General features: G+C 38.7%; 1 protein-coding gene across 1 annotated transcript in view; it reads left to right on the top strand.

Annotated features, from left to right (window-relative positions):
- Positions 1-5,180, top strand: part of kcnk2b (potassium channel, subfamily K, member 2b) — a 41,867-nt gene extending 36,687 nt beyond the window's left edge. The window contains exon 7 of the mRNA XM_088089624.1: positions 528-5,180. Within this exon, the coding sequence (XP_087945750.1) occupies positions 528-884 (357 nt within the window). The 3' untranslated portion in view covers positions 885-5,180. The remainder of the gene's footprint in view (positions 1-527) is intronic.
- The last annotated feature ends 12,218 nt before the right edge of the window (positions 5,181-17,398 follow it).

Raw genomic sequence — 17,398 nt, 5'->3', positions numbered from 1 at the left:
AGTGAACTCCATTAATAATAGGTCAGCTGTTCACATTTTAATTGTCAGTTCTATTAACCTGTTCTGTCTGTCAATGAATAAATGAAATATGGACAGGGTTTTTGTGCACCGTCTGTCACCATTTATGCAAAAAATGACAAAAAATACCACCACTGCGGTCCCATTTTCACTTTACTCTACTTAGACATGAAAATGTTTCAACCACACATTAAGTTCATCTCTTTATGCACAACTGTTACCCAGGAAATGTAAAGTATTTAAGGATGAATATGTTTTTTGATTGTCTTGTTTAATTTGATCAAACTGTATACTGCGAATACACACTTTTACTTTTTGATTTCCAAGCAGACATGGTTTTAGAATCATTTCTGCATCATGTATTTGCACAAACTCCCACCTGTACGTGTCTGTATACTGCCTGCCAAAAAGTGCAGCATGTATGGATTTTGTGATGGGTATAACATCATATGGAGGAACAGGTTGTGCCAGATCACCTGCAGGCATTAATCTCCAATCTGGCTCCGCAGGTTGGGGAGTTTCGGGCTCATGCAGCCGAGTGGACAGCAAACGTGTCAGCGGAGTTCAAAGAGACCCGACGGCGACTGAGCGTTGACATTTATGACAAGTTCCAACGTGCTGCATCCATCAAGCGTAAGCTGTCATCCGAGCTGGGTATCAACACGTCCATCAACCAGGAAATGACTCCTGGCAAGAGAACGCTGTCCGCCAACCTGTGTGATGACAGAGAGGCCTACCCCAACCTGACTCTCTCCCTCAGCCCTGTCACGGGGTCGCTTGCCAGGAACGGCAGCCTCTATCTGAACGGCCTCAGCCCGGACTACGCTGACCGGCGGGAGATCGCCATCATCGAAAATCTAAAATAAGCAGCATGAACGTGAGACTCAGGGAACTGAGTGAAACACATCTGGTGGTGGACAACGCTTAAAAACACATCCACACTTTTGTGCTTATTGACTGATCATCTGTGATAAGATACCTGTGTGTGCGCATTCATCAAGTGGATTGTGCCCCACTCATTGACTGAAAACCTTGAGAGTGACTAAACACAGATCGATCGTTGAGCTCCCTACTTTAATGTGTGATTAAATCTCCAACACATGATGTGGTAGCTCGCAGGTTCCATTCATCAAATGGAGGAGGCCAGCTTCCTTTCATCGTGTCCGTGCCAACGCGATCGACAGCTGCGCTAGCCATTGAGCCAAATCAGAAGCGTGCTCCAGACTGGAACAAATGATTGTATTTAGAGGGATGAGTTTAGCAAACTCTAATGAGCAGGAAGGAAATGAACGCCCATATTGAGGTAGCAACGCACTGGACATTTTCTTCTAACATCACAATCCTGAGAACACACAAAAATAAATACATTCATCAAACTTAGAAAGCAATAGATGCATCTGTGCTCATCATCTCTTTGAATTTCCAGAGGCCCTGAAATCTGCATCAGATAAAGAGGATCCTCACTGCTGAAAACACTCCATAATTAACAATGAACACTTGCTCCTGACGACGCAGCCGTCCTGTGCCAACACAAAGGAATGTGGATTTTCTCTTTTTCATTTCTTCCAGTATGAATTTATATGCCTTGCAATTCGCCGATCAGTCTGCCCTCGCTAAAGAGATGAATGTTGACATTGTTGTTCCTCCATGACTGACATTCAGCTTTTCACCCTAAGGAATAATCCACTTGTGCCTTACTGAAAACCACATGAGAAGATGATGATGCAGGAAGGACTGAGACAGGCTTTGTTTGTCCCCTCATACTTGTTATATATGTCATATATACTTATGAGCACAGCAGTAAAAAAAGACATTCAGGAGGTATCTTTGGATGAAAAAATAAGAAGCAAATGGACATAGAGGACATGGACATTTTGATTTACGTCATTTTTAGAGGAATCTGTAAAGTATGCATGACAGCAAAGTGGAGAAACTGTTTCTAAACAACTGGTAAAATGTCACCTTTTTGTCTGCCAGTGTGAATAAGCCATTTTCTGCCGTCTTAATGTGTTGAGTTACATTAACCACACAGTGATCAGACCCCATTCACCCTTATACCAAAGTAATGATCCTGACCTCAGTGTGATTAAAATAAGTAAAAGAAGTAATTTTTGTTATTTCTAGAAATTTCCCGCTGTTATCTTATTTTCTTGAAAAGTTTTGTGCATCAAAACTATATATTTTTCCCCAATTGAAAATAAACCCCATCATGTATGGTACTGTGGCGATGAAAGCTGTATCTTACTGCTTTTTATGCTGAAGCCATCATCACTACCTTTACAAATAAAGTTAGTCAACTGATTCAGATTAGATACTCTATATCCTACCAATACTGAATGTAGACCATCAGAAACCTCTGTTTGCTGTATATCACTGCAGTGAATAAATGAAATACTTAAGGAGGTGTATGAGTTGCAACACATAAAGAGAGGCATTGATTTAAATAAATGCCTCCCTGCGGCTGATATGGTGTTGATTAAAATTAGGAAAAAGGCACAGTTAATGTCTCTCCTCAATTCTTAAAACAGACTATACATTTTTTATTTCATTATTTAATCAGGCCTTTTAAAAAAAAGAAATCAGGACATTTCTTCAAGTATGACAATGGATTGCTTTTAATTACATTATGCAAGGACATTTAAAGTTCTGGTTTCATCCTGTTGAATGATTTGGATTGTGTCTCTTCTGGTGTTATTCAGTGCTTTTATCCAGCACAATATGCTGTACTATTCTCAATACATTTGAAAGTGTTATTTGCAGTTTGTAGCATTGAAATAAATTTACAATACAGTGTGACTTACAAGACACTACGGGCAAACTAAGCATACTTGTCTGCAAAACCAAATGTCTGTAATTCATTTGCTATTTGGTGGAAAAGAGCATTTTTTGTGTTAGCATTGTGGCAGTTGCACCAGCTCTTTGTAAGTTTTAAAGCAAAGCCTTACTTAACTTTTTAGGTCGAGACTTATGTGTCAATATAATGACAGAAAGACACTGGACTCTTACTTTGGAAATTCTAATCGGAATGAAAATCGGGATGTTCTAAATATCTAATGATGTCTAAATTTCACGTTTTGTGGTCTTGGATTTCGTCTGCATAACTCATAACTAAATGTCATTATTGTATGACAGAATGACATTTGCATGAGATACGACTTTAAACCAACAAAATATCAACGTCATCTGGTGTCAGTATTCTGCGTTAAATTGACATTGGCATTAGTTGTTTTCCTGACATTGAATTTCGGTCACTTGACGTCACATTCTAAATTCAACCAAATAATGTCTCTGGACTTAAGTGGCACTAAATATTACTAAATATACTAAATATTTAAACACGTGTAACAGGTACATAGCTGACTGAATTAACTGTCAAAACATGTGTGAGCTTGCTCATATATTACCAGTTGAAAATGAAGACTAAAGAGATAATGTATTATGGTCAACTCATCTATGGTCACACTGCCATCAGTTGGAGTCTTTGTGGTGTGTGAGACACAGACGACTTCAGTATGTCTGGACCTTAAACTTAATAAGGCGTCAACAACACTACAAGAGAGTTGCTGGAACATAAAGACATTAAAATTTTGACGCATCTGCAAAAAGGTTACATACCTAACATATCCATGATTCACAGAAACGTACGATGCCTACATTTATTAAATTTAATAACAATATATCATTCTGTTTTCTAAAACTGTAAATTTTGATTCAAAGTCATTACAGATGTTTACTTGCAACCGATTCACACATGAAAAGATTCGTTACTAAGACATTTCTAAAGTTTTAAATGCTCAAATGGGAAACTAGCTGGCACTCGAGTCACAAAAAGCTGGTGCAACACAGTCAAGGACAGTATTTGTAAGTTACAACTGTGCTCTCTTTGTCTGTTCTGAATCTCCTGATTTTCTTGAAAAGGTTGTCACAAGCAACCAGCACCTGACTGTACTGTAAGGTCATTAGCTGATGTGTAATCAAGTCAAAGAGGAGTAACGAGGAGATTTTGAAGAAGATAAGATAATAATGATAGGAAACTCTTTCAGACATGGTTGTGTTTTTTAAGAATACCAATATGTTCTTGTGTTTCTGAAAATCAATCAATAACATCAAAACACTTACTGTATGTTGTCCTGACTTGCAGTACACTGAGAGAAAGACTATACATTAATGCCTGGAGGGAAGCGGTGCAAACTGTAGTGCAGCTGCTCAAAGCAAAGCCCCCAGAAGTCGTCCTATTGCTTTTTCCCAGTCGGCCATGTGATTGACAGCCAGTGAGAGGCGAGCTGTCAGTGCAGCAGAAAGTCAAGGAGCGCTGTCAATGAAGCGTTATGTAATATGTCAGGCCTTACTGGGCCACATGTTAAGATACCCGTGCATGATTGTGTTTACAATGTGTGTGTGTGTGTGCGTGCATGAATGAATGGGCGAATGTGTGTGTGCACTGGGGTTTGACAAAACTCATTTCATTTCCACCTACAGCTTTTTCACAGGGCATCCTCTTCTTCTCCCTGGTGACAGTTTTTTAATTAAGTCTGAGGCTTCGTCAAAAGCCCAGTTGAAGCATGTTGAATGTACCTATCCATTCATGACGGCAGAGATGAGCCTCATTATGAATGTAAGCACATTTATGATTTAACATTGTGATATTTTTTTGCAAAAGAGTTCTGTAAGCTCAGTGGGTATGTTGGGAAAACATCTACAGGCTTTTTAAGCCACTGGCCCTCATTTAATTAAAAAAACACATTGCCATAAAAATATGATAATGTACCAATCATAGTCATATTGATCTTAATGGATAACAGTGTTATCTAGTTTTAGAAATTATGAAAATGTAAATCTGAGACATTTGAGATTCATTTCTCATTATCAACAGCTTCCGCAAACATGTACATGAATATCTTTGAATGAGACCCATTATACCAAGGCAAACAAATGTGTTACTAATTTTCCAATTAACCCCTCTGTAAAAAAAAATGTCCATATACATATGAGGGCCAATGTCTACACATACACACTCAAGCATTGCATGCCACTTTAAATGTTCTTCTAGTGTAGATCAGATAATTGCAGGCTTTGCATTGATTTTGTATGACAACCATGTGTTTTCAGTAAGTTAATATATTAATGTGGGTATGTCACTTAAAATCATGACAAACTTTTCAGGAGGTTTAGAATAAAATATTTTATATGTAAAAAACCTGTGTGTGTTCATGGAAAAGTATGTTGTATTCTATATTTTACTTGTCAGCAGATTCAATGGAGAGACCAAAAAGACAGCAGTTAGTTTATACCCTAATATTTTCTGATATCTGAAGCCTGTCGGTGCCACTCAGCCCAGAGTTCACTGGATCCTACTGGATATTGCAACTGGTTGGAGGAGCAAAAGAGGGTCAGGCAGGCAGACGTGGCTTGAAGTTGAGAGACAGGCAAGGTATCAAAAATGGCTAGATCGCAGCGCAAAGATCTTGTTTAAGCACAGAGTCATAAACTCAGTTCAGCTGATTACAAAACCACATGTGGCGACGGTGTAATCTGGTGCTGAGTGAAGGAAGGTCTGGAGTCCTTACAGAAGTGGTGATGAGTTGATCGGCAGCACCTGTGCAGTAGTGTCAGGAAAACAAGCCACGCCTCCAATTAACACTCAGACAGACAAGACACACATACACTTGACAGACAGGAGAGGACACTAGGAAAACATGAAATGGAGGACACATAAGGGAGCAGGCAGACAATGTCACAGCCTGGACCGTGACATCAAAGTCATTGTGACCTTGCATCTGTCTCACTCTTTTGAATGTAATATCTCAAGATGGCCTTGAGGAAATTCCCTTAAATTTCACAAAACCAGAGACATTTGGTCAGATACTCTGTTGACACTATTGTGAGTTTTTCTGCTAGCACGACAATTTATCAGGGTTTGACTCAAAACTACAGTGCGCAATGCAACATTGCGATATATTTCTGTGTGTATTTAATAGTTTTAGGCATATGGCAGATAAAAATAACCTATATTATGTTTAAGCTATATATGCCATACACATAAATAAGATTAAAAATACTTTCATAGTAGGATTCCTGTTTTGTTTTCCACCGGGATATTACATTCCTACACTAAAGTGCGTGTGTGTGTGTGTGTGTGTGTGTGTCATCCTTATTTTGAATAGAGTTATACAGCATTTGTCTCAGATAAACAACCTGCAGATGGCTGTTATGCAGCTCAATAATAAAAGACAAACTGACAAACATGATAATGGATCAGGGCTGACAAACTGATCTGAGTCACAAGTTGCAAAATCTTCTTCATGGCTCACAAGCACATCGTGGATCGAGAAGGCTGCCACTCATTTCGTGACACGTTCGCTTCACTTGTGCATCTTCACCTTTTGTTTAGAGGATTTCTATTTGCACTGTTTGTACAGATTCCCAACGGTCTGTCTGCTACTTTCTTATGTACAAAACAACATGTAATCTGCAATATAAAGACGAAACCCACTCTGATCAGCATCTGTGACCGTTTTCCCCTAATGCGAACTGACAGGTTACTTAATGACTCTAAAGATAGAGAGTGACATTGCATGTCACCTTGCAGTCTCTTTCTTGTCAACAGAGACAGGACCATAAGTACATTTTCAGATGCTGCCTTATACTAAGAGGACAGGACCTACGACTCTGTGCCCCTAAAATGGGAGCCAGTATGAGTCATTGTGAGTCACAATGAGTTGATTGTGCATTGGCTTTATATAGACCCCAAAACACAACATGTTTTGCACAGGGGACTTGATTTTTGAGTGTTTTATCATGGAAAATCTATAGACTCCAGGTATTTATTTTGGGTAGGATTTGAAAGTTTTGTTAAGCAGTATGAAGATGTCGCAGGGAGTACACCATACTTTATATAACTGCATTCGTGCAGTCACTCAAAGCAGTCAAACTGATAATTCAGATGCAAAGAGGGAGAATTTAGTATCCTGCAGACGGGCAACCACAGAACCGGTTGGAGATTGGGTGGTTCATTAGCGATTCTGTCTACTGTGACATCAGAGAAAAACTGTGACTCAGCCACCAAACACTGCTGTCTCGGGCTGGAGAGGTACATGGTGAGAGTGACGGTAACCTCACACATCGAGAGGGAGCTGCAGATGTGTGTGAGTAGGTTGTGTGTGGGTGGGAGGGTGGTTTGTGTGTATGGGTTGTGTGGGTGTGTGGAACTGCTCACTGTGACAGGTCCTTTGCAGACTGTCTAATTCAGCAGTATTATTCAGCTTATAATTGGTCTTATAATGCCTTTTCCTTTGTCTCTCTCTTTTTGTTTTTTTGAAGTAAGTTCCTTTGCACCCATTATGAACTGCTGCGGCAAGCTGCTGAGACCACAAAACACAAGCTGAATAAGTTGGGAGAATATTGGTTTGATAAATACTGTTTGTTTGCCTCCATTGTGAGACACCCACTGTGGCACCCACTCACCATTTTGTTAGCATGTAGAGCCAAGTCACTGTATTGACGACCTCAGCTGAGTCGGATGCGTGTCATTGTGGAAACATAAAAAGGCAGAACATGTGAGGTTCTTTGGAATTCAATCAATGCTTGCCAATATCTGCCTTGCCTCTAGACAACAAAGCTTTCAGGAGTAGTACAACATTTCCAGACATACACCTCTACAAATCCTTGCAGACACAGTTAGATTGGAAGAACAATAGCACTCACCAACGAATCCTTATACAACGGTTCTTATAGTATCCTAAAAAATTAGCTGAATTAGCATGAGGTGATTGCACTGCATGCAACACATTCACATCCCAACACATCATGTTGATGAACTTCGGCCTCTACATATTATGCTCTAGGAATACATCTGTGTCCGCTGTTTGTGTTCCAGGATGCCACTACCATGATGTCAACAAATGCATAAGGTGGGATGACATGGCACATGGTTATGTTTAAAGTTTGGGTAAATTGAATTCAGAGATTTGTTTCAAAACACATTCTAAATGTTGGAAACTGATTGTTGGAAAAGGGTTACAAAGACCCTTTACTATATAGTACTGAACTGTGGAGTTAGATGGTTCACTGTTTTTTCACCATTTTCCTGTTTTATGATTTTTTGGGTGGGCCTAAAACCATAGCTTGGTGATGCAATGGAGCTACACTCAGCATAACCCCGCCCCTGACAGTGTAGCAGTATAAAAACAAGAAGCATCATTAACATAGTCCCGCGATTTGGCGTGGACTTTCCTTCTGCAGAGAATACTGTGCATTTTTTTCATGATTTTGAGACCTTCTTTTACATACTTTATATACCTTTTTTGGTCATTCAAATTTGGTCAAGTGTTTAATAACACATCTTTCTGTGATGTGACAAGCTCAGAACACATTTTTATGATCACATTACCCAGACTTTAAACAACACAAGCTCATGGAAACCAGCACCAGACCAACACCAACAAATGCACATGCTGACACTTTATTAGGGGAAGGAGCCACATTTTAAGGTGTAGAAAAACATCACATTCAGATGGGAAGCAAACAGCAGACTCCAGCATTAAAGTCCGTTGTTTGATGCGTCTCTGACAAAGTGGCACTATTTTATGAGTTCAGAATGAGAAATGGCAGGTGAATACCAATTAAGGCCAACTTATACCACCTCTTTTGTTTTCTTTTGCCGGAGCCCAGGAGGAGCAGCAACTTCCCAAGTCTTAGCATTATCTTTCCATGCTACCAACAGAGACGCGGCACAAAAGTGCTGGGCTAATTAACAAGTGTTCATCAAGAATGTGTTACATAGAATACATCTTCTAAACTATAAACTGCTGTTTTGACATTTCCGTTGAAATGTCAAAACAAAAATTAAATTAAATTAAATTAAAATTAAATTAAACAGATGAGATACAATGTATGCCAACTACAGTTCTGGCTTAAGCTTCACACTCAATGCACACACGACAGTGGTATCAGTCTTCTCATCTTGGCAAGAAAGCAAAGAGGCATATTGATTTAAATGTTAAACTTTTCCCTTAAAATTAATAAAGTATCAAAATTAATAAAGTATATCACTGAAATAGTTTTTAAGAGGTTAGATTAGAGTTTTTTTTAATCCCAAAGAAATAGCTACAGTTCAAACAAAAACCCAATCAATTGATGCCTCAAGTTGTATTCAGCTCTACCTCTTCTTCTAAAGAATAAAAAGTAAAAGCTGTATTAAACATGCCCCTTGTGATGATTGACCTTTTCAATCGGATAATAACAAAACACAGTCTCAAAGTCATCTTGATAGCAAACACCAGCTCTTAAATCTGGAGCAGAATGATTTAAACTTTGACCTTTCCCTGAATATAACAGGTTTTTCCTGTAGTGTCCAGGGTGTTGTTGATAGGATATCCTCTCACGCAGAGAGGATGAATGACATCCTGACCTTTACTGCTTCAATACTCCCTGTGGAGCATGAATATATATAGTAAGAGAAGGTGTCCTTGATAAAAAGTCATGACAGCAACCCAATGATATGAATTTGAATATACCTTAAATATCACTTAGTATGTTGCTGATGTACGCTGTTAGATACATAAAAATTGACCTTTTTATGTATCTAACAGCGTACATCAGCTCCAGATGTAGTAAACAAGATAAAGTATTGCCAAAATCTATAATTATAGACTCTTGTCAGGACTTACTGTGAATTTCCAGTCTTACATGAGTATTTCGTTGTTTTCTCATCAAAATTTTGCAGATTTTTTATGAGAGGTTGAAACATCTCTGAGAGGCTGTGGAGCAAGAAGACCTTGCCCAAGACATTAAAGTTGACTTCACAAGCTCAGGTCTGGACAGATTTCTACTCCATTAGACACATTTGTGATTTGACAGCACAGATGTCAGGTTGCTTCTGTGCCCTTGAAATTAGTTGCTATTTCTTTGAAAAGAGTTGAAGGAATAGGTTGTCCCAGTTTTTCCTTCTATAAACAACTCACAAAAGTGCTTTTGAGACATTTTTTTTGTTTTCAGATATTTTGAAAGCTTCTCACCAGGGGTCATACTTGAGACTTGAGACCTCAAAATAAGGGAGGATTTTCGACAACATGCGGAATAAGTATAACAAGTCATTTTACTTATGAACAAGTAAGAACAAAAACAGAATAATTTGTCTCTCTCGGGTGAGCATACAGGGATCTGTGGTGTAAATAAATATGCACTCATTTAGTTTATTCATGTTCATTAAAATCTATCCATTCATTTCACTCAGTGGTCGTTTGCGCTGGCAAGGCATGGGATAGTAGCTCTCTTCCAGGGTCATGTGACGTGCATCGTGTAACCATATAGCTGTCCATGTGGAAACAGTAGACTTTAAGAGTTGAGGGCGTTGAGGGTCTCTAAATTGTGAGAAATAAGAGAGAAACTTGACACCAAGAGGACACGTTGGAGTGGACAGCGAAAAACGTGAGTCTTGCAGAAAAATTGGGAGGGTTGGCAAGTATGCCAGGTATCAGAGGCGAATTGCTTTCATTTTTTCAGTTTGAGGTCCAACAAATTTAGACTAAATTTAGCAGTTTCCAGGCTCAGCAGAGAGCTGTCAAAGCTAATGTGGAGGTCAGTGAGTCACAACAATTGTCACTGGTCATATTTTTTTAAAATCCATTTTGCCTTTCACATCAGCTAACCAAGTTGAACAGATGTCCTTTGAAAGGTGTAGTATTAATGCCTGAGTGCACCTGCAGGTTCGTCTCAGAATAGCTTTAATCTCTCTGTGCCTCTATTTCTGTCACTAGTCTGGATATTTCCTGCTGCATTCTCCTGATGGGTCACAGATGTATCATTTCTCAATTCATACAATGAGGAGAAAAATTTAAATACAATTCATTAAATATGAAAGGGACGACTTCATGATACATCGTACAGCACGAATTGGCCGACTCTATCTGGTACAACTTGGAACATAACTGAAAGGATTTTGACAGTACATCTGTGTATTTGTTAGCAAGTAAAGCATTGCTGTGTCTCAATTTGGAAACTTCAGTTACTATACTTTAATTTAGTACACAGCATACACTTTGTAGCTTAGCCACTTTTAAAAAAGTATGTATTTCTATAGGGTAATGATGTCTCAAATTGAACACGGCTGCTGTGCATTTATGTGCAAAGATGAACCCAACATTTGACTACTTTTTTTTAATGGTTCATTGCTCATTACTACATTTGCACAAAAAACGTCAGCTTTTTTCCTAAAGCAACCGCAACCACTTTCTCCACTGCCATTTTTACAGGTTTACATAAGTACATGACATCATTCGCAGGTCACTAATTTTCCCTATCTGGGAAACATATTTTAAAAAATGGAATTGGAAAGCTAAAATTTGATGTGATGCCATCCATGGATGATCTCTCACTGCTCACATCCCTCCTGTGTTTTACTGTGACAAAGCACTCAATCCTGTTTACAGACTCTCAACTTGTGTCAACTCATGTGTGAGATTTCCTTTGAGATTTCCGTCTCTCTGTTTTTTCCTAACTCACCTCATGTTTCTCTCCCGAGTGTTTGACCTGATGTGGCTGGGAGTACTATTATTTATCTGAAATCTTTTTCCCCACCTGTTGCAGTTGGCCTTAAATAGTTTTACTTTGCTGTGATGTCAGATTTTATATCCTGCTCAACTATTAGCAGTTCACAATCAGTTCACACTGGTAGTGTAGCATTTTTCCAGCTGAAAATAAGTTGTTAAACCCATCTTGATCACTCTCAGTTGTGAAACTGAAAGTTTTCCTTTCAAACAAATATATAGAAATTTAGAGAATAGAAAATAACTGCATGCTGGTATAGCTGCTTCGTTGCCTGTAATTTACAGCTCTTTGTGAAGCTGCTTGTGTATGCACAGTATAATGTTCCCGCAGCATAAATATTTTGTATGCAGGCCTTCAATCCTCAACATGCTTTGCTTTTGTGCCAGTAATCACTGGGCAACAGCAGTTATGAAACTCAGTCCTCAGACTTGAATTAATTTCAGTCTTGAATGAACCTCCACAGTTTTGCTTATGCATCTTTTGCATAAGTGGCTCATTAGGGCTCTCCAGACACAGTATGAGTTGCTCTGAATCAGTGTTTTTTGTGGATTGACTTTATCTCTGACAAAAGTCCCACTCCAGAAACTGGACTGATGTGTGATTGGAATTCAACTCTCATCTCTATGGAAATTTTCTTGGAAATGCACTGAATACATTGAATCTATGCACATATAAAACTCTTGGTGTGTTGTGCTATTGTATGTATAATGACAGCATTTTGCTTCTTTCCCAAGAGGTCAGTGGTTATTTCAAATTTCCCAAAAGGCGAAACCTTTTTGCACACCAATCAAAGTTGCAGGAGTTTGGTTGTGCTTGACTTCTCTGCGTACAAAGATGGATATAAAGCTGCTTCCACATTCACCCTCAGTGATTGGTTTCTCTTGTGCATGAATGCGTTTGAATCCCTCTGGAATGGCTGCACTTATAAGGGCTTACAATGTCTTATTTCTATTCTTAAGCACGAACAAACTGGTACAGGAGCTGCGGAGGTGTAAATTGCTTCGTCTGCGGTACTTACAATTAAATGTACTGTGAAGAAGAAAGTTCAGAAAAGAAAAGGATAGAATAGCTATTTCAATAATGTCAGGCTATAAAGGGCAGCTGGGCATTTCTGAAAATGTGTGTAGAGGTTTCCAGGAACAATACACAGTGTGATAATGAACAGGTCAGCTAATTAATGTAGTTAATTGTAGCTGGGCACACTGCTGTCATTGCCTGCTTGGGCATCAAAACGTAATGGAGCTGTTTTTTAAATTTTTATTTTATTAGTAACACCAGTGCTTTTTACTGGGATCTGTTCCATCTATTTTTGGAGAATATAACTAAAATATAAAGGTGAAATGACTTTTTTCCCTTCCTTTTTTTCTGTGTGTGAGTAACGTACTTTTACACAACAGTTTGTATGTGCTTTTTAAAGGGAGTGGCAGTGGTGTTGTTAGGCCCGAGCTTCTGAGGCTTCAGCCCTAAATGTTTTTTAAAAAGCCCTGAATCTAAGTACTGTATATAGGCTATATATATATTTTTCACAAACAAGAATTATAAAAAAGCCCCAGGTCTAATAAGCTGTCTTCTGATGTACTTGAATAAATATACTTAGTTACATTCCACCATTAGTATAAATTGATACATTTAACTATTTTTCCAACTCTAGTCAATAAATTTTGAATGACAGCACTTGTAAAGTAAACTGTTTTTACTCAATACTACAAGTAATGCTAACAACTAGCACAATTTATAATTCATCTTCAGAGTTAAAAATGCAGTTTTTAGGGGCAAATAAGGCACTGTAGTGCATCATTAAAAAAGGAAAAAAAACATCAAAATTGAGCTTGTTCATCTCAAAGAAAATTTCCTGGGTAAGGATCCCCCAGAAACACCCTTGAGGAGTGACATTTTTGTTGGTGATTTGTCTATTTTTTGGGTTTGGTGTGTGCCTTCAGGTTCATCCAACCCTTTTATATAGTCATGTTTCTCTATTTCCAATTTGAGCAGTATGTGGATTTATTTCTGCATTAAAATGGGGTCGTGTTTACTGCTCACAAGAAGAGTCAATATGAACACTTTGTAGTGGTATCCATAACCTCGCGTGAAGTCACCTACTATTCTCAAAAAGAGCTTAGGTTGAGCATGTTTACCACTGGGACTGGAACAACAATCTTGTGAAGAGAGAGAGAAAAGCTTTGGTTTGATGCACTGGAGGGCTGATGAGCTGATTCCTGGCAGGTGTGTGTAGAGCAGAGAGCAGGAGAGGTGATGAGTGGATTGAAGGCAGGTGTGCTTGTAGGCAGGGTCTAGGTGAGCAGCAAAGGGTAATGAGACACACACGCTTTCACGTAGAGAGGAAAACTGGGGACATGTAGAAACAAGAGGACACTGTGGCTGTGACAGTATGTGGTTCTGCTGCTTCAAGTGGCAAAAAATATGTTGTGTTGTTTCTCTTCTCAAGACTCGAGAAAAAATATATTTTAGTGCTTGTGTCCTCTAGAACGTGAATGCAGATCCAGGCTGTTGATTAAAGTGGTTATAAAAGCAAACCTATGCAACACGAACATGTCTGAAGCCTATATAAAGACACACACACAATATACTGTTGCAGTAACATGCATGTATAGGATACATAAGCTTGCATAATAAACATGCCAGCTCCCTGGCAGTGTCAAGTTAAAAAATCCGCATAAGGGAAACAAACAAGCACTATGATGCTGAGCTGAGTGCTGAGAAGGAAAATCTCAATACTCGACACTACTGCACCAGAGCAAAAAGAGATTTGAAAAGATTGTAGTAAACATGAGTGGGAGTTGGTGTAAAAGGTGTTATGAAGACTGGCACAGAAACACAAAGGTTGGTTATTATTGTTGTCTTCCTTACAAAACTGAAGCAAAAGACAGAAACAGTTGGAAATAAATCAATGCCACTCAGCAGGCTGGCTAATCATTTATAAGGAGTACGCTGCACAGAAACAGATGCCCGCTCAAACCTCTTGGACATTAGAGGCAGAGCAGTGAGCAAACAGCAGAGCGGCACACAGGTGCAACCAATAATTAATCAACATGGGTGTAAACACTGAGTCTAATTAACTCAAGACTGCTCAGCAGAGAAAGCTCAACCAGAGAGAACACCTAGTGACAAAACAAATAGGAAAAAGAAACAGAACGAAGCTCCGCAGTGACGCAAATGATCTGCCGCCCCTGGTGGTTTGAAGCAAAGCTCAGGCTGCGGAAGTCAATCCTCTCACACTGAGCACAGCGGAAACTTCCCACACTGAGTGAGAGAGACTTGAAGATATCCACAGAAGGGAGACACTATTGAACCCCTGAGTGAACTGTTGTTCTGTGAAAATGTTTTATTTTAATACACTCGAGTCGACACTTTCCCTGGTAGGTTGGTTTAATGAACAGGAGGCTTTTACACTGTAACAACAGATAAAAGCTAATATTATAAGTATGAGACAATAGTCTATGATGCAATTTGTGAAACATGCAATGCAACACATCATGATAATGTGAGATAAAATATCACCAGGAGCCCATATTTGGCTTTAGAAGTAAGAGGACACAGTAGGTGGGTTTCCATCCACTTTTTTGTTTGCACACTTTCAAAAGATTGCCCCAGGATTAAATCCTAAAACCCAGAAATGAGTAAGCATTTTAGCACTCCTGGTTCCCTAGTGTTTAGGTCAACGAGATTTTTGAATAAGTTTGTATTTAGATGACTGCAATAACATCTGTGGTTAACACAAGCTGAAGTGACTTTTATGTTCTAAAAGTATATGTCAGTAAATCCTCCACTCTTAATTTTATGGGTTCATTGTGTCTAAAAATAAGGTGGTTGTTAACAAGAGGTTAAATGAGATGTACAGACCATGCCGATAATTAAAATAATTATAAATATAGTTTTCTGGACATTGTTCCTTAGCTTTTTATTTTAAAAATATCTATATATGATATAATTATATATATTATGTTATATATATATTATATAATATTTGTGAAAGGTTTAAATATTTGTGAAAGGCGTTGGCACACAGCACAAGAAAAGTGATGTTGGGACAGGTTTTGAAGGGTTAAAAGACCAAATAAAAGATGGTCTACTTAAAAAGTATGGTCTATATCAACAAAGCCTGATATAACTTATTCCTCTGTGCCATAGAACTAAATTCTTGCACCAGATCTATTAAAAACCATCAATGAGCCACACAGTTACGCTGGCTGACATGTTTCTGCATTATAATGAATCTGGGCACTGTAGTTCAGCTAAAGACAGCCCCACATACACCATGAAAGTCCTGTAGATACTTACAAAATGCACCCACAGCTGAAAATATTCCCCAACAAATACACTTTTTACTCCTGCATGAGTGATCTTTGTTAAAAAACTACAGTGCCCAGATTGGACATAGCTTTGTTTATTTTGAAGTTAGAACCATATACTGTGTCTTGTTCTAAAGATTAAGGTCTTTGGTGGAAACAAACAGGCTTGGGGATAATTGTCATAGAGTAGAGAAGTCAGACAGAATTGTGAAAGAGACACACATTGTTTTTTATGTTTCCATGGGATTTGTTGCAGCCAGATATCTATTTGGGCTACACGGGCTTTATTCTTTGATCCTGTTTCCTCTTTTTCTATATCACATACACTGCAGGTAAGACAAGGCTGTCCTGAAACATATGTTGATCCTACATGCAGGTGAGCTGGAAACCACAATACACCACAGTGGAGGGATCATCATATACTATACTGTACATCCTCTGAGCCGCTGCTGTCATAGCTTCAAATCCTAAACTTCAAGGTGTTTTCTATTTTTCTGTGGGAGGGAAACATCTGGTAGTGTATCTTTCCCCTCTGGAAGATATGATATTTTTTGGGTTTTTTTTCTGATGTGGAAAAAAATTCTCAGTTGGAAATTCACAGGCAGGAAGGGAAAAAGGGACTTCTTCCTCCTGACTTAAAACATGCTTCCATGATGGGCAGCTGTGTCCATCAGGAGCCAAACTATCAGATGCGACCAGTGAGATTAAACTTGTAGATGTTGCACTCTGTCTCTGGTCATTTCCCTCTTTGATAACAACTTTTTTAAGCACAATATTTACAAATACATATTTTTCACTCATTCATTGCTTACTATATGCCATATGTGTGGGATTTAGGCTGAACAGCAAAACAAATAAGCACTTGATATGTGGTTGTGATAAAATTTGTATGTGATACGACACTGCACAAATGCCCATGATTTGTGCTGTTTACAATATTCCAATTAGATGGGGGGCATTTTAAGACCCCAAAATAGTAGAACGTTTAGAGGAGGAGTAAAAAAAAAAAAAGAAAGAAATTCTCTGAGAAACAGTGGCATATGTGGGTCTAAACCTCCATCTTCAGTCTGCAGGAGCACAGTCAACTCATGACAAATGTTAAAGAATTGTGTTACACATGCCTCGAGTCAAATGCAATAACATAGTGCTGTGACAACTTCGCCATGTTTTTAGCCATAACCCAGATTTCTAACAGTGTTTCACCAGACCACTGGAAACGGTTGTCCTGGCAGGGTAGAAAATAGTAGCGAAAGTGAGCAAGTAATGTTAGTGTGACAGCAATGCATCATGTGCAGAGTTGAAATAAAAAAGACAGTCCTGTGCACCCAACCACACAAAAAAATGTTATAGCCTACTAGACTCTTGCACATTTTCATCATCTTTCTGTGTAACATTAGAAATGTAAGTAACTAACTGGAAGACAAGGAAATTTGTAATGACGATCTGTTCACATCAGGCAAGTTGGTTAAGTTGTGTGTGGGGGGGTGTCCCTTTTTTGTTTTGTATGGATTACATCTAACATG

The sequence above is a fragment of the Plectropomus leopardus genome, chromosome 16 (assembly GCF_026936395.1).
Source record: "Plectropomus leopardus strain MGB_pleo_1.0 chromosome 16, ASM2693639v1, whole genome shotgun sequence".
NCBI classification, from domain to species: Eukaryota; Metazoa; Chordata; class Actinopteri; order Perciformes; family Serranidae; genus Plectropomus; species Plectropomus leopardus.
This window is presented reverse-complemented; position numbering and strand designations above follow the sequence as displayed.